Below are 26,415 nucleotides of genomic sequence, written 5' to 3'. Positions count from 1 at the left end.
GAATGCAGAGAGAGGGCGGGAGGGAAAGATGTGCTTAGTGGTGGGATCCCGTTGGAGGTGGCGGAAGTTACGGAGAATAATATGTTGGACCCGGAGGCTGGTGGGGTGGTAGGTGAGGACCAGGGGAACCCTATTCCTAGTGGGGTGGCAGGAGGATGGAGTGAGAGCAGATGTACGTGAAATGGGGGAGATGCGTTTAAGAGCAGAGTAGATAGTGGAGGAAGGGAAGCCCCTTTCTTTAAAAAAGGAAGACATCTCTCTCGTCCTAGAATGAAAAGCCTCATCCTGAGTGCAGATGCGGCGGAGACGGAGGAATTGCGAGAAGGGGATGGCGTTTTTGCAAGAGACAGGGTGAGAAGAGGAATACTCCAGATAGCTGTGAGAGTCAGTAGGCTTATAGTAGACATCAGTGGATAAGCTGTCTCCAGAGACAGAGACAGAAAGATCTAGAAAGGGGAGGGAGGTGTCGGAAATGGACCAGGTAAACTTGAGGGCAGGGTGAAAGTTGGAGGCAAAGTTAATAAAGTCAACGAGCTCTGCATGCGTGCAGGAAGCAGCGCCAATGCAGTCATCGATGTAGCGAAGGAAAAGTGGGGGACAGATGCCAGAATAGGCACGGAACATAGATTGTTCTACAAAGCCAACAAAAAGGCAGGCATAGCTAGGACCCATACGGGTGCCCATAGCTACACCTTTAGTTTGGAGGAAGTGGGAGGAGCCAAAGGAGAAGTTATTAAGAGTAAGGACTAATTCCACTAGACAGAGCAGAGTGGTGGTAGAAGGGAACTGATTAGGTCTGGAATCCAAAAAGAAGCGTAGAGCTTTGGCTCCTTACTCTTAATAATTTCTCCTCATTCTAGGACGAGGGAGATGTCTTCCTTTTTTAAAGAAAGGGGCTTCCCTTCCTCCACTATCAACTCTGCTCTTAAACGCACCTCTCCCATTTCACATACATCTGCTCTCACTCCATCCTCCCGCCACCCCACTAGGAATAGGGTTCCCCTGGTCCTCACCTACCACCCCACCAGCCTCCGGGTCCAACATATTATTCTCCGTAACTTCCGCCACCTCCAACGGGATCCCACCACTAAGCACATCTTTCCCTCCCGCCCTCTCTCTGCATTCCGCAGGGATTGCTCCCTACGCAACTCCCTTGTCCATTCGTCCCCCCCCAATCCCTCCCCACTGATCTCCCTCCTGACACTTATCTGTGTAAGCGGAACAAGTGCTACACATGCCCTTACACTACCTCCCTTACCACCATTCAGGGCCCCAAACAGTCCTTCCAGGTGAGGCAACACTTCACCTGTGAGTCAGCTGGGGTGATATACTGCATCTGGTGCTCCCGATGTGGCCTTTTATATATTGGCGAGACCCGACGCAGACTGGGAGACCGCTTTGCTGAACACCTACGCTCTGTCCGCCAGAGAAAGCAGGATCTCCCAGTGGCCACACATATTAATTCCACATCCCATTCCCATTCTGACATGTCTATCCAAGCCCTCCTTTACTGTAAAGATGAAGCCACACTCAGGTTGGAGGAACAACACCTTATATTCTGTCTGGGTAGCCTCCAACCTGATGGCATGAACATCAACTTCTCTAACTTCCGCTAATGCCCCACCTCCCCCTCGTACCCCATCTGTTACTTATTTTTATGCACACATTCTTTCTCTCACTCTCCCTTTTCTCTCTCTGTCCCTCTGAGTATACCCCTTGCCCATCCTCTGGGTCCCCCCCCTTGCCTTTCTTCCCGGACCTCCTGTCCCATGATCCTCTCATATCCCTTTTGCCTATCACCTGTCCAGCTCTTGGCTCCATCCCTCCCTCTCCCCCTCTAACTTTCAAATCCCTTACTCACTCTTCCTTCAGTTAGTCCTGACGAAGGGTCTCGGCCTGAAACGTCAACTGCACCTCTTCCTAGAGATGCTGCCTGGCCTGCTGCGTTCACCAGCAACTTTGATGTGTGTTGCTTGAATTTCCAGCATCTGCAGAATTCCTGTTGTTTGCGTTTTTAAAGCTGCTGGCACTCATACAAAATGATACGTGGACGGTAGCAAGGAGTTCAGCAGTCTCACAGTCTGAGAGAAGCTGTTTCCCACCCTAACAGTTTTTGTCATAATTCTACAGTACCTCCTGCCTGATGGCAGGCAGTCAAAGAGATTGTTGGACAGACGGGAGTGTCATGGTCCGGTCCGTGAAGTCCGCATTCCGGTTCACGGTCCAGTCCATGGACTCAGGACTCTGGGTCTTCCAGCTGTTCCTTGTTTCGGTTGGGTTAATCATAGGCACCTGACTCCCATCTTGGGGCTTGGAATGTAAGTAGCCTAGGGGTCGAGTGTGGGCTGCTGGTTTGTCTTGTCAAGATCCCCTGGGAGCAACCAGCCAGTGGAAGGCTGGAGCAGCCACTTGCCATCTTTAGGCTGTGTTGGAGAAGCATCGCTTCATGGAGCCTTGCTGTCGGTAGTCGGAGCTGTCTTTGCGGTATGGATTCGGCCGTTTCCCGGGCCAGCTGAGGGGCCATCAGCCACTCCGAGATAGGTAGGGATCCGGCTGTTTCCATAGCCAGCTGAGATTGCTGGCCGTAACTGTGACTCAGAGCAACCCCAATGCAGAGATAGAACTGTCTGTCATTCTTCGGTGTTTGTCTCTTCTTGTCCTCGCCTCCGTGGGGTAAGTCAGGCCATTCTGCAGTTGCCCTGTGGGGGGATCTGTCTTGTCTTGTCTTTGACTCTGCTGGGTAAGTCCGGCCATTCTGCCGTTACCCGATGGATGGACCTGTCTCACCTTGGTGTGGAGATAAAGTTGAGTCCCGGTTTGTCTTAGGATAAGTCCAGGCTCTATTTCTATGTACTGTCCAGTCTCATGTTAGTGTCGTGTTAAAGTTGAGTCCTGGCTATTCAAAGGATAAATCCTGGCTCTATGTTAATGTACAGTTCCCAGTCTGTCTCCGAGCTCCAGCCTCCGAGTTATCAGCTTCCACATTCCAAGACCCCAGCTTCCAGCCTCAAGCCTCAAGATCCCAGCCTCAAGCCTCAAGCCTCAAGATCCCAGCCTCAAGCCACAAGACTCTAGACCCCAGCCATGTCCTGTCCTGTAGCCATGTCATGTCCTTGCCTAGTTCTGGGGTCCGAGCCCGAGGCAAGACCCAGGTTCTGGGTCCTTGTCCAGTCTCTGGCTCAGAGTCCAAGCACAGGCTCCTAGTTCATGGTTCCTTGGCCTGGTCCCGCTTTCCCAAGCCCAGGCTCCTAGTTCATAGTTCCTTGTCCGGATTCCCTGTCTAGTCCTTGTCCTAGCCCAAGTCTGCATTCTTGTCCCTGCTCCTTGTCTGTATCCCGTCACCTCCTACTCCAGTCAAGTCCTGTTCCTAGTACTTCAGTGTCTATGTTTTGCATTTGGGTCCGTTCCCAGCGCCCCCCCCCCCCCTTGTGTTAGGGAGGGATTATTGACAATGCTAGGGGCCCTGCATTCCTGATAAATATTTCAGAGCGACCCCAATGATCTCAGCAGTCCAAGTCAAATGCCTTGCAATTCCCATACCAGATGGTGATGCAGCTGGCCAGGACACTCTCGATGGTAAGCTTGTAAAAGTTGGTTAGAATGGGGGAGGGGGGAGTCTCACTCGCTTCATTCTCATTAGGAAGTGGAGAAACTGTGTGATTTCTTGAGTAAAGAGGTGGTGTTGAGGGATCAGGTGAGATCATCTGTTATATGCACTCTTTAAAACTTGGTGCTCCTAACTCTCTTCATGGAGGAACTGTTTATGTGTAGCAAGCAGTGGTGAACCTGCACCTTTTTTTTGTTTATCTCAACAAAACGTTGTTGATTCCAACCATGTTACTACACTGACGCTCGTTTTAAGATCAAAAAAGTCTACATTGAGGCATTCTTCTTGTCACAAAATGCCAAGAAAACTGTCATTGGAGGATCCCGAAATTCTTCTAGCACTGTCTTAATGTCTTTTCAGCGTGGCTCTTGCAAGAAACTTGCTGACTCTGCTTAGAAGTTGTTTGGAAGTTGTTCTGTTTTAGTCTTTCTCCTTTGCATTTACAGTATATTGGATGACTATTTTTTAATTTTACATATCTTGAGCAATATGGATTTTCCCCTCAGAAATCCATGTATGTGATTCACAGTCTTTCCTCATCACTGAAATTTTAACTCTTGCTATAGATGCTGTCAAGTGAACTGAGAATTTGAAGCATCGTTCTTATTAATTTAAAAGACAGGCATTTTACTTCAAATTTAAAATGTTTGTGAATAAAGTTAATGTTTTTTTTCATTTTTATTAATTTTTATATATATTATGTAAATAAATAAACATCCGTTAGTCTCGTGAGACCATAGATTTGCGCCTTGGAAGGTTTCCAGGGTGCAGGCCAGGGCAAGGTTGTATGGAAGACAGGCAGTTGCCCATGCTGCAAGTCTCCCCTCTCCATGACACCGATGTTGTCCAAGGGAAGGGCAGTAGGGCCAATACAGCTTGGCACCGGTGTCGTCGCAGAGCAATGTGTGGTTAAGTGCCTTGCTCAAGGACAAAACATGCTGTCTCAGCTGAGGCTCGAAATAGTGACCTTCAGATCACTAGACCGATGCCTTAACCACTTGGCCACGCGTTGACACATATTACGTGGTGGCAGGGAAATCCATATTGGCCTTTAAGTGATTTTTACTGTTGCATTTTTGGGTAATTGTTCTTTTATGACCATCTGCATTATGCTCATTGTCTCAATTTGTGTTCAATTATATCAAGCAAGATTGTTAATTGTTGAATTAAAAGAATTATTATATATTCATTTAAATTTACAGACTTTATTTAATGAATATAAATGGACAATAGTTCACAATGAATCTGTGCATCATTGTTATAAAGCAGTGCAAAATTATTGCTCGCATAATACACCAGGGTGCTCTCTTCAGTTACCTGATGAGGTAACCATAGCCTTTGGCCAGGAGCAGATGTCATTAGGTGGTGCCCAACCTTCATAAAGTGTTGTGACTCATAACCACTACACTCTCCTGCTGGTGGTGGCCAAGTCACTGCCCATCTGCTCTTGAATTGCAGCTCAACTCCTCTCGCCTGCTCCACATCCAGCAAGAAGCACTTTCTGCTTCCGCCCCCATCCTGCGAGCTGCTTGGTTCTTGATCTTTTCATCAAGACCCAGTGCAGACAGCAACGTCCATGCTGACCTTGCCAGAAACCCTCTATTTCCGATCTCCACTGGGAATAGCCACGTCAGCCATCCTTTGTTCCTGCACTCCTGGACTGAGGACTGGTACTTCAGGGCCTTCCTCTCATGAGCCTCCTTACATCCTTCCTCCCATGGTACTGTGAGCACCATCAGGATGATTTTCTTTGTACAGATAAATCCACTCTCTATTTGATGTTAATTGATGAAGATTTGCGCATGCAATGGTGCATTTTGGAAGTTATGTAACAGAGAAGGAGGTGAAAAACTGGGAGGCAATACAAAGTGGTGGAAGATGGGGGAAGTAGTTTGTCATTGGCAGAAGACTCATGGATGAACTTCAGTTTATAATGGTGGAGTAAGAGCTGGTAACCAGTAGTGTGTTGCAATGATCTATTCTAGAGGGGTGACATGTGTACATGAAAGAGGGTTTCTGCAGAGGAGCTGAAGCTTGGATGGATTTTGGCTCATTTATGATGATGGCCAAGGAAAGTTATGGATAATTGTCCATGTTTGCTGGGTCAAGTAAATGGTCTCATTCAGCCTCAGGCTTTTGCCAATAATGAGAAGGGAGTTGGTGACTAGAGAATATTTTTTTTAATTGTGGAAATCTAAGACAGTAGTTTCAATCTTTGATATTCAGTTAGAGGAAATTTTAACTCATCTGGTGCTAACTTTCAAACAGTCTTACCAGTGAGAGAGTAAGGAATGAAAAAGCCCAAAGAGAGTGCTGAGTTGAGTGATGAGGAAGTTAGGGTTAGCAAGCTGGCTTGCAGTCAGAGTGGGTTACCAAACTGATGATTAGGTACACAGAGACAAGTGGAAGTGAGCCAAAGGGGGATAGAGGGTCTGAAGAGTACGAGTTATGCAGAATTGATCACAGCAACAGTAAACAATGCATTATAGTTAAAGATTACTATAAATTTGGGGGTGACGGTGAAATATTGGTCAAGCCATGAGCAGTGAAACCCTGGCAAAGAAACCTGACTGCAGTAAAAACTTTCCGATAGGAAAGTCATCAGCTCAGGAGTTGGCAGCTCTTCAGGAGGGTGGATTGCAAGCTAAACAAAGTACACAAAATTCTGCAGGAAATCAGCAGGCCAGGTGGTATCTGTGGAAAAGAGGGAACAGTCGACATTTAGGACCGAGACCCAGATGATGCTTCTCTTGTTTGTGAAACTAAACAAAGTTCTATTACAATTTAAGCAACTGCCCAGCAGATACACGACTAAATAGCTGAGCATTGCATTTTTGCAGAACACAACAAAGCAGAGGATCTACATAATAAAGACCATAACTAGGTTACATAGAGTCGGACAGCTTGGAAACCGGCCCTGCAAATGATTCATGCCAATAAAGTTGCACTATCTAAGCTTGTCCTGTTTGCCGGAATTTAGCCCAGTGATTCACTCCTAAGGGAGTGTTAGGGGAAATGGAATTTGTTGGGGGCATTCCAGATTCTTCGCGGGGGAGGGGGACGTTAAGCTGCACCCTAACTTGAGGCACAAGACCTGACTGTTAGTAGAGCAGACTCTTCCAAAAAAAAAAGGATGAGGCACTGGAACATAAGAACCAGAGCTCTGTAGGCAGTGAAATAGAGCCAATCAGTAAACCTGCTGACCCCGAGGATTTCCCTGAGTTGTTCAAAGCGACCTCGGCTTCATATGTGTGGTCAAGAACCATCTTTGCGGATTACCAGACCCTATATGTGCTAACTGGAATAGTCTAAAGGTAGCTTGCCGAATACCAGTCCTATCCCAACTAACCCTCAGATTCCAATCTGAATCCCTGTCAATGTAATGTTCACTGTTGTGATTGTCTTCACCTTTGCCTCGCCATTCCTTTACATGCTGCTACCGTCGTTCCATCCATGTCAACAGACTGCCGCTGATGTTAACCGATAGGCATTCCCAGCTTGTGTTAATTTTTAATTTTAATTTAGCCCCATTAATGATGGATAAATACGTACAGTGCAATCTCTGTGTCTGAAGGCAGTGAAGCCTTGAATTTTAATCCTGCTAGGAAATAGAAACTACAGAAAGTGCACCAATAAAATGTTACATACCTGGAATGTGGTTTTATTCCATTCCCGTCAGATTAGTGATGCCCCATGTGTCTTATTTGTAATGCTGTACTGTCTAATGAAGCTATGAAACCATCAAAATAAAAGATACCCTGAAAAGGTTACTTATGGTATTACTCAGTTCCAAAAACTGAAAGAAGCAAAATTAGTGAGACTTGGAGTATCAACTATGCACAGAGCTACAAAAAATTCAATTTGGGGAACAACTGGATGAGTCAACTGTGCGAAACAATGGAAAAGTTTATGAAGTGATTCTCTTTTGTTAAAAAGTTAAAAACAAGTGTCAATAGAGAATCAATCTACAATTAGCTCAAACTGTATACTGAGGATAAAAGTATTGTGATTAGAAACATGATTTCTTGTGCAACAGATGGAGCTCCATATATGACAGGTTGCCATGCGGGTTTAATGGCATTTATGAAAAAAGAAATTCCAAGTCTGTTTGCCATCCATTTTGTAATTCATCATCAATATTTCACAGCCAAAAACCTCAGCCGGTGACCTTTTTCAAGCATGAATTTTGTAATATCTGCTATCAACAAAATTAAAGCTCATCCATTAAATAGAATATTTTGCCAGTTATGCCAAAATAATGATGAAGAGTTTGAATGCTTGCTTCTTCACACTGAAGTGCAGTGGCTGTCAAAAGGCTGCTGCTTAAAACATATATTTGATCTTTTTGACACTGTGGTTGAATTTTTGCTCAAAGTTGACAAGAGCTTGGGAAACAAGATTGAACTTCTATGTCGAGATGTGACATATCTAACCAATCTGTATGAGAAAATGAACATTTTGAATATGAAACTGCAGGGTGAGAATCTCAATTTAATCTAGGCAAATTGTGTCCACTTTTATTGAAAAATTGGAAATGTGTAAGCAAAACATTGGGAGAAGAATGTTTTCACAGTTTCCCTGCATGGAAAGTATGGCACTTTCTTTCACAGATGGTGATTTGCAAGAGTCCTGCTCACACCTTCAGTCACTGAAGAAGGAGTTTCAGAATGAATTCAAGGATTTGAACGATCTGGAAATACCTAACTGGGTAATTAGCTAATTTCTTTGCAATGTGGAAGCGCAGGAAGAGAATTTACAAGAAGAAATAATCAAAATTTAGAATGATGAAGAAGAAAAAATACTTTTCAAAAATGGTGGCTTTTGTGATATGTGACTACATTGTCATACGAAGTTTCCTGGTTTTTGGAGAAGAGCCAAACTACTCTTCATTGTATTTCCATCCTCCTACCTTGTTGAAAGAGGCTTCGGTGCAGTGAATCACATACTCACAAAAAACAGAAACCGCATGTACATTGTTACACGTGGGGACTTAGGGCTTTTGTTGTCACAACTTGAACCAGGGATTTCAACTCTTGCTAGTAACCATCAAGCTCAAGGATCACATTGATATTGAAGCTGCTGTACAGTACAGATATGGTAGACATGTTTTTACTCTATGGGGGTGCCAGAGAGTATATCATGCCTGAGAGGGGTGTTGGCAAGTATGAAAGTGCTTCAGGGGAAAATGGGCTAAAAAAAGGTTAAGAAACATTGGTTTAGTCTGTAAATTTCTAAACCTTTCCAAGCCATAAGACACAGGAGCAGAATTAGGCCACTCAGCCTATTGAGTCTATTCTGCCATTCCATCATGGCTGATCCCAGATCCCCCTTAACACCATACACCAGCCTTCTTGCCATATCCTTTGATGCTACGACTGATCAGGAAGTTATCAGTTTCCACCTTAAATATACCCACGGACTTAGCCTCCACTGCAGTCTGTGGCAGAGCATTCCACAGATTTACCACTCACTGGCTAAAAAAGAAATCCTTCTTACCTCTGTTCTAAAGGGTTGTCCCTCAATTTTGAGGTTGTCACCTCTAGTTCTGAATACTCCCACTATAGGAAACATCCTCTCCGTATCCGCTCTATCCAGTCCTTTCAACATTCAGTAGGTTTCAATGAGATACACCGCCCCCTCCACCTGGCATTCTTCTAAATTCCAGAGCGTTCAGGCCCAAAGCTCTCAAATGCTCTTCATATGTTAACCCCTTCATTTCTGGAATCATTCTCGTGAATCTCCTCTGGACTCTCTCGATCCTTTCTGAGATCTGGGGCCCAAAACTGTTGACATTTATCTGTCCAGCAATAATTTAAAGCATATTATTGTACCCCCCTCAACCAGTTCTTCTGGCGTACCACTCTTTGTGTAAAACAAAAGTTGTCCCTCAAGTTCCTGTTAAATCTCAGCTCTCACCATAAACCTGTGCCCTCTAGTTAACTGATTCCATAAATAATAGAGAACACTGTTACACAATAGAATAGCTACATAACAGAGAGCTGAATGTGTGATATTTAAGAACGGTATGAACCGTATGAACAGCCAAGAACTGAATAGACAGTTATGAGATATAATAGGAAGTGAATGCAATTTGTGTTAACAAAGTTTTTTTAAGTTGTTTCTGATTGGCTAAGTGTGTGGCAACTCATCCAATAAGAGGAAAGCAGTATTAAGTGAAGGGCTATTTTAGAGCAGCCGTTGTGCCAGTGGCAATTTTAGTGCAGTGATCCTACATATAGCAAGAAGGCATAGGTGAGAAGCAGGTAAGAATGAGTGGGATTTTTGCTTTCCTATGGATCTGTGACTTTCGAATTAGTGTAGACAATATGGCAGTGTGGCTAGTGTAATTTTCCTGCTGCAGTATGTGGGAAGTCAGAGAGTCTCCTGGTGGTACAGTTGGATGCACTCTGGATTATCCGGGAGGCTGAGAGCTTTTGTAAAGTGATCATAACTCGGTGCAGGCTACAGTTAGATGTGTGACCACCAGAAGTGAGGAGAGTAGGCAGATGATGCAGGGTTCTGCAGAAAAGTGTCAATGGCTGAGAGGAAACCTGATAGAGGTTCTTAGATTGAGAGGCAAAAATAGTGTAGATCAGAATTTTTTCCCCGGGTAGAAATGTCAAACACCATGGGATATGCTTCTAATTTGGGGGAGGGGGAGATTATAAAGGTGACACGAGGTGGGAGTTTCTTTTAATGCAGAGAATTGTAGGTGCCTGGAGTAGTTTGCCAGGGATAGTAGTGGAAACAGGCAGTTTGGTGGAAGTTAAGAGACTTTTACATTGGCACATGGATGTGAAAGGAATGGAGGGAAATGGATAATGCACCGAAGGAGGATATTTAAGATAAAATTGGTTTTATTTGTCCCATTTAAGTGAAATGCATTGTGTGCGTCAAATCAGATCAGCGATAATTGGGCAGTCCGCTATTCTAGCGCCAACATAGCACGTAGACAACTGAAGAGCAAATCTGAAGATCCTGGAAATTAAAGTAACACACACGAAATGCTGGTGGAACTCGGCAAGCCAGGCAGCATTTATGGAAAAGAGTAAACAATCGATCTCGGCCCGAAACGTCGAATGTTTTATTCTTTTCCACATCCACAACTCATTGGCCATAACTGTACGTCTTTGAAATATGGGAGGAAACCGGAGCACCCGGAAGAAACCCACACGGTTACAGGGAAAACCGGCAGCGACAAGAATCCTGACCTGACGCTGTGAAGTGTCGCGTTAACCGCTACGCTGCCGTGCCGCTTTATCTTAGCCTACATTAGCATCAAATTCGGCATATTATACGCCAAATTGTCTTTCTGGTGCAATGCACACAAAATGCTGGAAGAACTCAGCAGGTCAGACATCATCGATTAAAATGAATAAACAGTTGACATTTCGGGTCCTGATGAGGGGTCTCGGCTCGAAATGTCAAGTATTCATTATCTGCAGAATCTCGTGTGTTTGTCTTTCCGATGCTGTGTTGTTCTGTGAAGGACGGATTTAATTTGCAATTGAATGTCCTGTGTCAGAGCTGACTTTTTAAAAGAGAATTAGAAGCTTGGTGTATATTAGGGTAAGTTTTGCTGTCACAAACTATGATAAGAAACAGTATTACTTGAAAGCAGAAAGAATATCTCGCGGTTTAAATTGACTCTCCGCGATATGTTAGAGACTAGTCTATCGTGAACAACAGATTCTGTGATACAGAGTTTTCTAAACACGAGATGTGTGCGCTCTGCACATAGATAAGGGGTGTGGCGATTGTCTGTGACGTTGCGCTCTGGCTTGATTGGCTCTGCACACACCACCTCCTTTTCCTTCTCTAGATTGTCCTTGTGCTGATGGCGGAGACAGATGTCGTGCGAAGCTCGGCTTCGAGTTGTAGCATTTCGTCGCTCTCCAGTGCGCTGTCGAACACCCGGCTCGACTTGCTGGAGTCGGAGTGCTCCCCCAGCACCCTCAGCGGCTTGCAGATGTCTCGACCGGCTTCTAGCAGCCGGCTGCGCCGAAGCAGCTCCCGCAGCTACAGCGTGGAATCAGCGGACAGCCCAACCGAGGTTCGAGTGCTGGTGATAAACACCGGAGGAACTATTGGCATGATGTACCGAAATAATGGTGAGTACGAAGCCAGCAGGCAGATTTTATACACGCGTGGCACTCCGCACATCATAAGGGATTGTATAAACTCCAATAATACTTAAGGAATTGAACAGAAAACGCTTAGAGCGGTTTGGGCGAAACAGAGACAAATGGGACTGATTCGGATATACGTATTCACCGGCGTGGACGAGACACTGTAGGGCCCATTGTCATCGGTGTATAACTTTCTATAACACCGACCAGAACACGAGGCCATTCCGCCCTTTGAGCACGAGCAACAAAATTGCAACTGACTTTATCACAGCAGCCTTTCCCTGCCCTGTTCCCATACTCTGATATGGAATAACGTCGACTATCCCTTTGCCTCAACAACTGCTGCTTATGTGATAGCTTCCTGTGCTGTAGATTCCAGCATCTGCATTCTACCTCTCGTCACTATTCCCATATCCCCCATTTGCTCCAGAGTCCAGAAAACTACTGGTAATAGTTTTGAACGCACTGAAGCTGCCAAAACACGCCAGAGTTCCAAATTCATCATCCTCCGAGTGAATACATTTCTTCCCATTTTAGTTCTAAATGGTTGATCCCATATTTTGAAACCATGATCCTGTAGTTCCATACTGTTCCACCTATAGTTTCCTTTAGCCTGTATAAGGGTGTTGAGGCCTTTTTTTGTATCTTTCAGTGAGGTCACCGTTTTAGTCACCTGCATCCTAAACAACAGGGGACTTGATCTCTCCTCATTTTCTCGTGTTACTCTGCTAGGAATCGTTCTAATGAATGTCCATTGCACACCATCTGTGGAAAAAATCTACAGAAGTGCTCCTCCCAAGCATATATCTGCTAATAGTAAAACTTGTGTGTCCTTGACTGATAACTTTTTAGTTGAGTTTAAAAAAAACTTTTTCACAATGTGCTCTGCCTTTTGTTTTGCTGCCTATGCACTCAGCTTGTCTAAATTCCCTTGAAGCCTCTTGGGAACCTCAGCTTCATCAAATAACATAAAACCATTTAATTTGGTTACATTGGACTAATTGTTGATCAGTCCAGCACTGATCCCTGCTCTGTTGCACCAGTCACAGCCTGCCCACTTAAGGGTATGCTTAACCAGCTATCTTAATGCATGTTACCCCCTCCCCCCGACCCCATCTACTACAATCTTCTGAACACGTCTCTGGTTTGACCGCGATTCCCTTCTGAAAATCTATGATGATTCTGGTCAATTGTATTATTTTCTATTGGACACTTTGTTCCAGATGCCAGCATTTTTTTTTCCATCTACTGATATCAAGCTAACAAATAAAGTCCATTTTGGACAATAAGACAAAGGAGCAGAATTAGGCCTTTTGAGTCTGCTCCACCATTCCATCATGGCTGATATATTATCCCTGTCAACCCGATTCTCCTGCCTTCTGTCTGACAAATCAAGAATTTATCAACAGCTGCTTTAAATGTACCCAGTCAATTAATTCCACAGATTCACCACCCTCTAGCTAGAGAAATTCCTCTTTCTGCTCTAAATGGCCATCCCCCTATTCTGAGACTGTTCCCTCTGGTCTTGGACTCCTCCACTATAGGAAACATCCTTTCCACATCCACTCTATCTAGGTCTTTCAACGTTCAATAGGTTTTTAAGATACCTCTCTCATTCTTCTAAGCTCCCAAGTACTGGCCCTATACAATCAAATGCTCCTCATACATTAACTCTTTCATTCTGAAATCATTCTTGTGACTCTCCTGTGGATTCTCCAATGCTAGCACATTCTCTCTTAGAAAAGGGGTCCAAAATTGCTCACAATATTCCAAGTACTGTCTGACCAATGTCATGGAACTTTAGCATTACATCCTTGCTCTCGTAGTCTAGTCCTTTCAAAATGAATGATAGCATTGCATTTTCTTTCTGTACCTGGGACTCGACCTGTCAGCTAAAGCTTTATGGAGTCCCACATGAGGACACCCAAGTTCCTTTGTGCTCCTGATTTTTGAATTTTCTCCGTTTAGAGAATAGTTTGCACTTTTGTTCCTTCTACCACAATGCATGACCAAATCCTGAATGCTATATTCCATTTGTCACTTAAACTGAGTCTTTTTGCACACCTTGCTTCTTCCATGTTATTGCCCTTCACCTATCCTTGTAATGTCTGCAGACGTGGTCAGAAAGTCATCAATTCTCTCATTCAAATCACTGAAATGTAACTCGAAAGCTGACTCCTGCAGAACACCACTAGTCACTGGCAGCCAACTAGAAAAGGCTCCCTCTATTCTTACTCTTTGCCTTCTGCCAGTTAGCCAATTTTCTATCCATGGTAGTATCTTTCCTGTAATACCATGGGCTGTTGTTTAGCAACCTCAAATGCTGCACCTTGTCAAAGGCCTTCTGAAGATCCAAGTAAACAACATCCACTGATTCTCCTTTGTCCTGCCTGTTGTTTCCTCAGAATTCTGACATTTTTGTCAGGAAAGACAAAAGGAAAGGAAACCTATTGGCCTGTTTCATCCAAGTACCCTGAAATCTCGTTCTTAATAATGGACTCCCTGAAATCAGGCTAACTGGGCATAAATTACTTTTATTTCTCCTCTCTACTTAGAGTGGAGTGTCATTTGCAATTTTTCAGCCCTCTGGAACCATTTCAGTATCTAGTGTATTTTCTCCTTCCCTCTTCCTTTAAAATGTGGGATCATATTTTCTCTTCACCAATTTGGAGACCTTTCCAGAATTTATAGTATTTGAAAAATGATTGCTAAGCATTTACTATTGCATAGCCTTCTTTCTTTTTTAGTCTTTTTATTAATTTTCAAGTTCATAAACATAATAACAATAGTGATACAAGGAGATTGGAATTACCTTATTGTTAATAAACATATACAAAAAAAAGACTACAAATAGTACAAGTGTAATAGACTTCCAAACTCTTGATATAGTTAATCCTGGAGAAAAAATAAATAAAAAGAAAAGAATATTGCAAAGAAAAACCCAAAAAAAGCTTAAAAAAAAGTAATGACTAAACTCAAACAAAAAAAGCAAACAGAACAAAACAAGGCTGAACCAATATATTAGATCGAATACATTCATTAATGTCATCAACTCTGCTCCTCTATTTGTATATTCTAAGTTAATAAAAAGGATTCGGAAAAGGTCAGACTACATCATATGAAAATGTTGAAAAAATGGCTTCCAAGTCTCTTCAAATTTAACCGAAGGATCAAGAATGACACTTCTGATTTTTTTCTAAATTTAAACATGATATGGTTTGGGAAAACCATTGAAATGTAGTGGGGGTGGGGGGGGTTGGTCTCTTTCCAATTCAATAAAATAGATCTTCTGGCCATTAGTGTAACAAATGCGATCATCCGACAGGCTGAAGAGGATAAAGATCTATGTTCCATCATTGGCAAATCAAAAATTGCCGTAATAGGATGGGGTTGTAAATCAAAACGCAAAACTGTTGAAATAATATCAAAATATCTTTCCACAATTTTTCTCAGAGAGGGCTGGACCAGAACATATGAGTCAACGAAGCCACCTCAGAGTGGCTTCTGTCACAAGTAGGATTTATATGGGAGTAAAAATGAGCTAGTTTATCTTTAGACATGTGGGCCCTATGCACTACCTTAAATTGTATCAGCGGATGTTTAGCACACATAGAGGAAGGGCTAACTAATTGAAAGATTTTTTTCTCATTTCTCTATAGGTAGGCCAAGTTGAAGTTTCCCTTCCCATTCATTTTTAATTTTATCAGATATACCTGGCTGTATTTTCATAATTGTATCATAAATGGTGGCTATTAATCCCTTCTGATAAGGATTTAAACCTAAAATGTTGTCTGATATCAATAGTGTGTGAAATCAGAAAGGTAGGCAGTGTGGTATTTAAAAAGTTTTGTGTGTGTGTGTGTCAAGTTATATTGATTAGATAACTGTTCAAAAGACATGAAACAGTTATTCAGAAATAAATTACGGAAACATGTTATACCCTTCATTTTCCATATCAAAAAGGCTTGATCCATAACTGAGGGTTGGAAAAAAATTAGATATAATAGGGCTTTAATATGAATTTGTTCAAACCAAAAAATTTACGAAATTGGAACTATATTCGTAATATATGCTTAATTATTGGATTAACCAATTGTTTATTCAATTTAGAAAATACAAAGGGAAGTGAAGTTCCTAAAATAGCAACCAATGAAAACCCTTGTACAGAGTAACTTTTGAGGTTTACCCATTGTGGACTTGGAATTATATCCCAATCTTGTGTCCAAAATATTAAATATCGAATAGTAATTGCCCAGTAATAGAATCTTAAATTCGGCATTGCTAAACCACCATCTTTCTTGGACTTCTGTAAATATCTTTTATTTAACCTGGGATTTTTATTCTGCCATATATAAGAGGAAATCTTAGAATCAATAGTATCAAAAAAAAGATTTAGGAATAAAAATTGGTACTGCTTGAAATAAATATAAAAATTTAGGTAAAATCATTTTAATGGCATTGATTTGGCCAATCAGTGATAGAGACAATGGGGACCATTTAGTGAGCAATTGTTTAACCTGACTAATTAACGGTGAAAAATTGAGCTTGAATAGGTCCTTATGTCTCTTAGCAATTTTAACCCCCAAATAAGTAAAATAGTAATCAATCTGAATGGGGATATTAGAGGAAGGTTTTTTGGGGATAATAGAGGAAGGTTTTTTACTCAGAGAGTGGTTGGTGCGTGGAATGCACTGCCTGAGTCAGTGGTGGAGGCAGATACACTAGTGAAGCTTAAGAGACTACTAGACAGGTATATGGAGGAATCTAAGGTGGGGGCTTATATGGGAGGCAGGGTTTGAGGGTCGGCACAACATTGTGGGCTGAAGGGCCTGTACTGTGCTGTACTATTCTATGTTCTATCTATAAATGGGAACCTGCATATTGAATGGAAAAAGTTCGCTCTTACCAAGATTAAATTTGTAACCAGAAAAACTACTGAACTGAACATGTAAAGATAATACTGCCAGAATGGATTTCTCAGGGTTAGAAATATGTAATAGTAAATCATCTGCATATAGTGATAATTTATGTACCTCATTACCACGGGTAATACCAAATATATTAGGAGAGTCATGAATAGCAATTGCTAACGGTTCCAGGGCAATATCGAATAATGATGGACTAAGAGGGCAACCCTGCCTAGTACCACGGAATAACTGAAAAAAGGGAGACTTTGATTATTGTTAAATACCGAAGCCAAAGGAGTAAGGTATATCAATTTAATCCAAGATATAAATATTGGACTGGAATTAAATTTCTCAAGCGTATTAAACAAACATGTCCATTGGACTCTATCAAAAGCTTTCTCAGCGTCCAATGAGATGACGTATTCTGGAGTTCTAGGTAAAGAAGTATAAACAATATTCATTAATCTCCTAATATTAAAGAGTAATGATTTTTAATAAATCCAGTCTGATCAACAGAAATAATTTGAGGTAATACATTCTCCAGTCTTGTTGCCAATATTTTAGAAAAAATTTTAGAATCCACATTCAGCAAAGATATAGGCCTGTAAGATGCACATTCAGTAGGATCCTTGTCTTTTTTAAGAATTAGGGAAATAGAAGCTTGATTAAAAGGATTGAGGTAATGTACCTATAGATGCTGCATCCCTAAAGGTTCTATGTAACCAAGGAGAAAGTATAGTAGAGAAGGATTTAAAAAATTCTACTGTAAAACGGTCTGGACCAGGTGCTTTACCTGAATTCATTGAAGAAATAGCATTTTTTATTTCTTCTACCATAATAGGTACATCTAGTTTTAAACGTTCATTGGGTGGTAATTTTGGAATATTCAATTTCTTTAAAAATTTGTGCATTAAAGTGGAGTCATCAGAAAATTCTGATTGGTAGAGAGAGGTATAAAATTCTTGAAAGGATTTGTTTATCTCATCATGATCAACCGTCAGAGTACCATCTTTCTTACGAATCTTAACAATCTGGCATTTAACTGAAGCCGATTTCAGTTGATTAGCCAGTAGTTACCCAGTTTTATCACCATGTATATAGAATTGACCCCTAGTTTTAATTAATTGATTTTCAATCGAAGATGATAGTAATAGACTATGTTCCATTTGAAGTTCGACTCTCTTTAAAAAGCTCCTGATTAGGAGTAATAGAGTATTTCTTGTTGATTTCTTTGATCTTGCCAACCAGCTTAAGTATTTCATCATTATTTCGCTTTTTCAGTCCAGCAGAATATGAAATAATTTGTCCACAAATATATGCTTTAAAAGTGTCCCATAGTACCCCACTGGAAATTCCCTCCATAAAATTCGTTGTGAAGCTATCTTTTTTTTACATCTCCTTGTGATGTATCAGTTTCAAGACACTTTAACTTCAACTTTTCTAGTATTTCTGTTAAACTTTTCTTTTCCTCAGTCACTCTGGGCCCTTGATCCTCTGCTATTTCTAGGACTGTTCTTCAATGGCTCCTTGCATATTTCCTTGAAAGTAAGTGGATGATTACATTGATTAACCAGTGGTGCAGATGGATTGTTAGCCCTTATATTAGGAGGATACAAGAGTTATACAGCATTTAGGGAAACTCTGTTAAACCACACCTGTTCCTGGAACAGTGCTGCCCATACTAGTTAGGAGTGCACAGGAACATTCCCTTCAGCACACATTATGCCAAACTAATTAGATTATGATTACATGTCTAAGCACACCTATCCCTTCTGCCTTCACAATGGTCGTATCCTTCAATTTCCTGCATCTTTGTGCCTACCTAAGGGCCCCTTAAATGCCTGTATTGTATTTGCCTCCACTATTGCATTTGACATTGTGCTGCAGATACCAGCCACTCCTTGTATTTAAAAAAAAATGTATCTTACCCAATCAATCTCCTTTCATCTTGGTTTCTCACCTTAAACGTATTTCCTCTAGTATTAGACATTTCAACCCAGTGGGGGGGGGGGGGGGGGATGTACTAGCTGCCCACTCTATCTGAGCTTCTATAATTTTATAAACTTCTAACCAGTCTCAACCACTGTTTTTGGGGAAAACAACCAACGTTTTTCTAACCTCTCCCAGTGTCCTATAATGCAGGCAGCATCCCAGTAAACCTCTGCATCAATTTCAAAGCCCCCATATCCTTAATTGAATGTAATAATACAGGGGTGGCCCAACTAGAGATTTATAAAGCTGCAATGTAATTTCTCAACTCTTAAACTTGATGCCTCAACATCACTCAAGATGGTGATATTGGCATGGGGGGGAATTTAGATCTGGAACTAACCCTTTTATAGCTGTTTAAACTTAGAAGATTAATAGTGATTTGGTTGAAGTATTTAAGAAAGGAAGTGGAACTGGTAGAGTAGAAAGGCCACTCATAATTGAGGCATCTACTTGTGGAATAAGTAGGCAGTTTCCAAAAGAACTACTCCATTTTAGTACCTTCTATGCGCAATGGATGGCAGAACTTCTGAAATCTCTTTAAAAGCCAGTTGATGCCATGGTAAATGCAGATTTTAAAATCTGAGATTGATAACTTTTGTTAAACAGAAATGCTGAGGAATGTTGAGCAAATGCATGTGCAGAGGCTGCATAGGTTAGGGAAGAGGTGACATACTGAAACCTAATTTTATACAATTTCTGCCTCATAATGTTTTGTGAGCCTTGCAAATAATATCAAGGTGTTCCATGGTGTTCCTGAACAACTAGATAGAGTATGTTTCATTAGTTTTTAGCTATAAAATATTGAAACTCTTAGTGGACATGGAGAGGATATTTCCTATAGTGGGGGAATCTAGGATCATAGAGCACAGCTTCAGAATAGAAGGACATCCCTTTAGAACAGATGAAGAATTTCTTTAGCCAGGGGGATGGTGAATTTGTGGAATTATTGCCACAGCTGACTATGGAGGCCAAATGATTGGATATATTTAAAGTAGAGTTTGATAGGTTCTTGATTAGTAAAGACATTAAAGGTTATAGAACATGGAAATCTACAGCACATTACAGGCCCTTCGGCCCACAATGTTGTGCTGACCATGTAACTTACTTTGGAAACTGCCTAGAATTTCCCTACCCCATAGCCGTCGATTTAACTAAGCTCCATGTACTTGTCTAAAGGTCTCTTAAAAGACCTTATTGTATCCGCCTGTACCGCTGTCGCTGGCAGTACATTCTACCACTCTGTGTGGGGAAGAACTTGGCTCTGACACCCCCCTTGTATCTACTTCTAAGCACCTTAAAACTATGCCCCCTCGTGTCAGCCATTTCAGCCCTGGGGGGGGGGGGGAACCTCTGACTATCCACACGATCAATGCCTCTCATACCTCTATCAGGTCACCTCTTATCCTCTGTTGCTCCAAGGAGAAAAGACCAAGTTCACTCAACCTAATCTCATAAGGCATACTTACTCCAATCCTGGCAACATCTTTGTAAATCTCCTCTGCACTCTGTAGTATCCACGTTCTGCCTGTAGTGAGGTGAGCAGAAGGCCGAACGGGGCTGCGAGGGGTAATAAGGCAATAAAGTGATGGTCCAAAGGGACTAATTCTGCTCCAGTGTCTTTTGGTTTAATTTAGTAATGGGTAGTTCTAGGGTGAACACAAGATATTTAAAGGAATGCAAATATTGTCTAAAAACTGTGCAAGGTAATATCAAATGAGAAGCTATTAAAAAAAAACAATAGAAGCATAATGCAGTATTAAAATAAAATAAACTAGGTGAAGCTCAACTCTTTCACAGTTTTTGTTAATCTGATTTTGTATTCACTTGCCTAACTATTGATGAGACCCAAAACCAGGAGATGGAACAAAGCTGGAACTCGAGCTAAACCCTTGTTCAGTAAAACCACACAACTACAAAACTACAAAAACAACTACAAAAGTCAAACTCATCCCAATGAATGACTATTTGAATGGTTTATCTAAGAGCGTTCGAGGCATTGATACAATCAATAACCATCAGTGAAAGTCAGCCTAGAATTAGTTGTCAGCTGAGCAATAAACAATGGTGGTTTTGGTTTGCTGTAACACCTTTCTTTTGTTTTCTTTTTCAATCTTTTTATTAATTTCAAAATATAGAAACAAAATGTAGCAATAATACAGATAATATGAGATGTATTGTTACATTTAAAAAAAGAGTAATTGCAAAACCAAATAGTGGAAATTACCAAAACTCCCATACATGTAGAACTGATCACGGATAATATTGTATATTGCATATAATATAATAATATTGCATCTGTCACATATTGGATTAATATGAGTAATAACGAGATAGTTTATCTTTGGACATATGAGCCCTGTGAACTACTTTAAACTGTATCAACCTATGCTTAGCACGTACAGAGGATGAATTCACCAACTGAAGAATTTTTTCCCATTCTTCAGTCGGTATATTAATCTCAAGTTCTCTTTCCCAGTCAGCTTTAATTTTATTAGAGGCATCAGGACATAAATTCATAATTATATTATATACAATTGCTATTACACCTTTCTGAGAAAGATTTAAGTCTAAGATTTTTTCCAAAGTGTCCATTGGATATAGGTGTGGAAAATTAGGAGAGACAGTAATTAAAAAGTTTCTAATCTGTAAATATCTGAAAAAGTGAGATCTGGGTAAGTTATATTTATTAGAGAGTTGATCAAAAGACATAAAACAGTTATCCAAGAATAAATCGCGAAAAGATATTATACCTTTGGTTTTCCAATCAAAGTAAGCTTGATCCATCAAGGAAGGTTGAAAAAGAAAATTTGATATAATGGGACTTGCTAGAATGAATTGATTAAACCCAAAAAATCTTCGGAATTGAAACCATATACGTAAAGTATGTTTAACTATTGGGTTATTCATTTGTTTATATGATTTAAAAGAAGTAAAAGGAAGTAAAGTTCCTAAAACCGAACCCAAGGAAAACCCTTGTAATGAATTAGATTCAAGATTTACCGAATGAGGGTTTAAAGATGCCTCCAAATCTTGTAGCCAAAATTTTAAATATCGAATATTAATTGCCCAATAATAGAATCTAAAATTTGGGAGGGCAAGTCCCCCTTCCTTCTTGGATTTCTGTAAATATCTTTTACCTAACCTAGGATTTTTATTCTGCCAAATATATGAGGAAATTTTTGAATCTACGTTATCAAAAAAAGATTTTGGGATAAAAATTGGAACCGATTGAAATATATGCAAAAATTTAGGCAAAATGATCATCTTAATAGCATTAATCCGACCAATCAAAGACAAAGAGGTTGGGGACCATTTGGTAAATAAAAGTTTAATCTGATCAATTAAAGGTAAAAAATTAGCTTTAAATAAATCTTTATATTTTTTGGTAATTGTTATCCCTAAGTATATAAATGAATCAGTAACCAATTTAAATGGTAAACATCCATAAATAGGTACATGCTTATTTAAAGGGAATAATTCACTCTTACTAAGATTCAATTTGTAACCAGAAAAGTTACTAAATTGAGCTAACAGATCTAAGATAGCAGGAATTGACTTCTCTGGGTTAGAGATATATAACAACAAATCATCTGCATATAATGATAGTTTATGTATTTCATTTCCACGGGTAATACCAACAATATTTGGCGAGTCACGGATAGCAATTGCTAAAGGTCCAAGAGCAATATTAAATAGTAAAGGACTAAGAGGGCAACCTTGCCTAGTACTGCGAAAAAGACGAAAAAAAGATCTATAATTATTTGTACAGACCGAGGCTACCGGGGAGTAATATAACAATTTAATCCAAGATATAAATGTCAAATTAAAATTAAATTTCTCAAGAACATTAAATAAATAAGGCCATTCAACTCTGTCAAAGGCTTTCTCAGCATCTAATGAGATAATACATTCCGGGGTAGTAAGTGAGGGGGTATAAACAATATTCATTAACCTCCTAATATTAAAAGATGAATAGCGATTTTTAATAAATCCGGTTTGATCCATGGAAATAATTTGAGGTAACACCTTCTCCAGTCTAGTAGCTAGAATTTTTGAAAAAATTTTTGAATCTACATTCAGAAGAGATATCGGTCTGTAGGATGCACAATCCATAGGATCTTTATTCTTTTTAAGAATTAAGGAAATAGAGGCTTCATAAAACGATTGTGGTAATTTACCTAAACTAATTGCTTCCTTAAATATTCTAGACAACTTAGAAGAAAAAATGGAGGAAAAAAATTTAAAAAATTCCACTGTAAACCCATCGGGACCGGGTGCTTTACCGGAATTTAATGATGAGATTGCAGTTATTATTTCTTCCTCTGAAATGGAAGTTTCTAATGATAGGCAATCTTCGGGAGATAGTTTCGGAAAACTCAATTTACTTAAAAAATCATGCATGAAATTAGAATCATGAGGAAAATCAGAATGATATAAAGAGGTATAAAATTCTTGAAAGGTTTGGTTTATCCCAACATGATCAACTGTGAAAGTATCATCCTGTTTGCGGATCTTAGTAATTTGACTTTAACCGAATCAAATTTCAATTGGTTAGCCAGTAATTTACCCGATTTATCACTGAATATAAAAATCACTTCTAGTTCTCATTAATTGATTTTCGATCAAGGATATTAATAATAAGCTATGTTCCAATTGGAGTTCAACTCTGTGTTTGTACAGCTCCTTGCTAGGAGAAATAGCATATTTTTTATCAACTTCTTTAATTTTATCAACCAGTAGAAGTATTTCATTGTTAATACGTCTCTTCAAACCGGCTGAATAGGAAATAATCTGACCACGGATATAAACTTTAAAGGCGTCCCAAACAGTTCCGTTGGAAACTTCATCCGTAGTATTAGTTGAAAAGAAGAAATCAATCTGCTCCTTTATAAATTTGACAAAGTCCTGATCTTGAAGCAAAATAGGGTTAAATCGCCATTGTCTGGTAGTACAAAAGGTATCCATTAACTTGATGGAAAGTTTCAATGGAGCATGATCTGAAATAGCAATAATGTCATAATTACAATCAACTACATATGGAATCAAACGAGAGTCAATCAGGAAATAATCAATTTGGGAAAAAGAACGGTGAACATGTGGAAAAAAAGGAGAATTCCTTATCATTTGGATGTAGAAATCTCCAAATTTCTGAAATCCCAGCATCCAACATAAAAGAGTTGATAATAGTAGCTGACTTATTCGGTAAAGCCGGACTACTTGTGGATCTATCCAACATGGGATTCAAACATAAATTAAAATCACCGCCCATTATCAACATATACTCGTTTAAATTAGGAAGGGAAGTAAGTAAATGTTTAAAGAATTCAGGATAATCCACATTCGGAGCGTAAACATTAACCATAGCGACCTTTTTATTAAAAAGTACCCCCGTAATTAACAGAAATCTGCCATTAGGATCTGAAATGATGTCTTGATGAATGAATGTAATTGAGGGATCAATAAAAATTGAAACGCCTTTAATTTTGGCTTGAGCATTTGAGTGGTATTGTTGATCTTTCCAAAAAGAAGCGTTGACTGTCCTCTTTCCTTACATGAGTCTCTTGAGCAAAGATAATATGAGCATTCAGTCTTTGTAATATTTTGAAAATCTTTTTCCGTTTTATTGGATGGTTTAAACCATTTGTATTCCAAGAGACAAAATTAATAGAATGAGCCATAACTAAAAATTAACCCTTTGGTGAGTAAGGGGTTAACCATAATGTGAGCTCATGAAATCGGAAGAGGAAAACATGATTAGAGAGGAACCGGAAACCTCGACACTGGGGACATCTTTGTAGTTCTGAATCAGCCCAATAGAAAAAATTAAAAAAGAAAAAGACCACCCCCTCCCCCAACCCCAAATAGAAACCCGAACTGAGCCAGAGAAGGCTGAAGAAAGCGCTACCTAATACTAACTTTAACCCCATTTCTGCAGGGGGCAACTCCAAAAATATATGTTAGATAAGTGACCTCCCAAAGACTAATATGTGAAAAATAAATAGTATTGTAAATTAGTCTCCATAGTAAAAATTACTAAAATATATAAAATAAAAGAAACCAGTATCAGTGCATATAATTAGTTAATTATAAACGAGTAAATAAAAAAACGCTTCCAAAATAAGAAAAATGGATTATGGGAAGAAGAAGCATAAGAACATGGCATCCGGAAAAAAAAAATAAAAATTATAGCAAAAGAAAGACAAGTCGCCATTTTAATTATGCGAAAATCAAAAATAGGAAGCATATAACTACAAATGACCGTCGGATCGGATCATTAGTAATAACAAAAAAGGATAAATTAAAACAAAAGGTTAACTAAGGGAAAGTGATGTTATTCACAGAAGATAATATTCTATATAAGTTATAGAATAATCACTATAGTAAAAAACAAAGAACAAAAATCTTAAACTTATAAAAAACCTTCATCGCACAGTAGTAGAAGGTTTATTTTGAAGAAAAACACCAGAAAGAAAAAAAATTGGTGCTGGAAGCACCCGACACAGATTAGGAGAGGGTATCTGTATCAGATGGGAAATTATCATCCAAAAAGCTCCGAGCAGCAGTTGTAGAGTGGAAAACACGACGATTTCCATCGGGAAGAGAGATTCTGAGTCGTGCAGGATACAGTAGTGCCGGTTTGAGATTTTTTTGATAGCATTCCGACATTAAAGGTTTAAAAGTCAGTCGTTCCTTCATCACTTCAGGACTGTAGTCTTGAACTATTCTGAAGGAATGCTGGTGATACTTGATCATCCCTTGTCGACGAGCGATCTGGAGAAGTTGTTCTTTAACATTAACATAATAGAAACGAAGAATAACTGGTCTGGGTTTGGAAACAGCCGCTGCCGACTTTACCCACGGTATAGGATCGAGTAATGGAGGATCGTTGGGAAAAACTGAACCGAACGAATCCTTTAAAAGTTTAGCAAAGAATATTACAGGATCTCCAACCTCAACATCCTCGGGTAGGCCAATTAAACGTAAATTCTGTCTTCTCGATCGATTCTCAAGATCAATAACTTTGGATTTAAGTTGTTGGAGCTGTTTAGTAGTCGAAGCTAGATTCTTCTAAGATCTCAACTTTTGTATCCGTCTTCTGAGATTTAGTATCCAGCTCAGAAATTTTTGCATCGTGTTTTTGAACATCAGCATTCAGGAATTTCAAGGATTCCGTGATTGATTTTAAATCTTCATTAAGGCTTTGACGATGTTGTTCAAATTGAGCAGTTAAACTTTCAGATAATTTTATCCGATGCTGCTCAAACATTTCCTCCAAACACTTCACCATAACTTCGTAAGTTAATTCCGTTGGTTTAGAGTTACCTTTCTTCTTTCCTCCGTTCCCATCAGCGTCTTTCCCATCTTTGGTTTTAGATCTCGTACTCATTTCTTAAGCTCAAAATTTGCGATTGACAAAAGGAAGTCAATTAATCGATAATTCAAAGAGATAAAGTAAGTCTTCTGGTGTACTTAAAGTTGATTAGATCAAGGAGATCATAGGTTAAAAAGGGTAACGGGAATGGAGCGAAGCCAGAGAGACGACCTCACTCCATGAGCGCTCCCTGCAGAATCCACCTTCCTTTTGAATGTGGTTACTTGCAGGATTTGAGCCTGGGGTTGATGCGGGTTAGAACAGCTGGTGATCAGTCCTTTGTTAGTGGTCCCAGGCTGTTACTTCCTTGTTGCAATGTTGCTTATGGCTATACTAGCACTAGTGGATGGTTCAGTCGGGGTAGATTGAACCCTTCCAGGAGGAGATAAAGGTTCAGCTCTGTCTCTG

At 40.1% G+C, this 26,415-nt stretch overlaps 1 protein-coding gene across 4 annotated transcripts in view; it reads left to right on the top strand.

Annotated features, from left to right (window-relative positions):
- The first annotated feature begins 9,787 nt into the window (after nt 1-9,787).
- Nucleotides 9,788-26,415, top strand: part of aspg (asparaginase homolog (S. cerevisiae)) — an 85,550-nt gene continuing 68,922 nt past the window's right edge. For all 4 annotated transcript variants that reach the window (XM_072269719.1, XM_072269725.1, XM_072269711.1 and 1 more), the window contains exons 1-2: nt 9,788-9,870; nt 11,430-11,718. In XM_072269719.1, coding sequence (XP_072125820.1) covers nt 11,445-11,718 — 274 coding nt within the window. In that variant the 5' untranslated portion in view covers nt 9,788-9,870; nt 11,430-11,444. The remainder of the gene's footprint in view (nt 9,871-11,429; nt 11,719-26,415) is intronic.

The sequence above is a fragment of the Mobula birostris genome, chromosome 1, assembly GCF_030028105.1.
Source record: "Mobula birostris isolate sMobBir1 chromosome 1, sMobBir1.hap1, whole genome shotgun sequence".
Taxonomy (NCBI): domain Eukaryota; kingdom Metazoa; phylum Chordata; class Chondrichthyes; order Myliobatiformes; family Myliobatidae; genus Mobula; species Mobula birostris.
The sequence above is the reverse complement of the archived record's forward strand: the minus strand, read 5'-3'. Positions and strand labels throughout refer to the sequence as shown.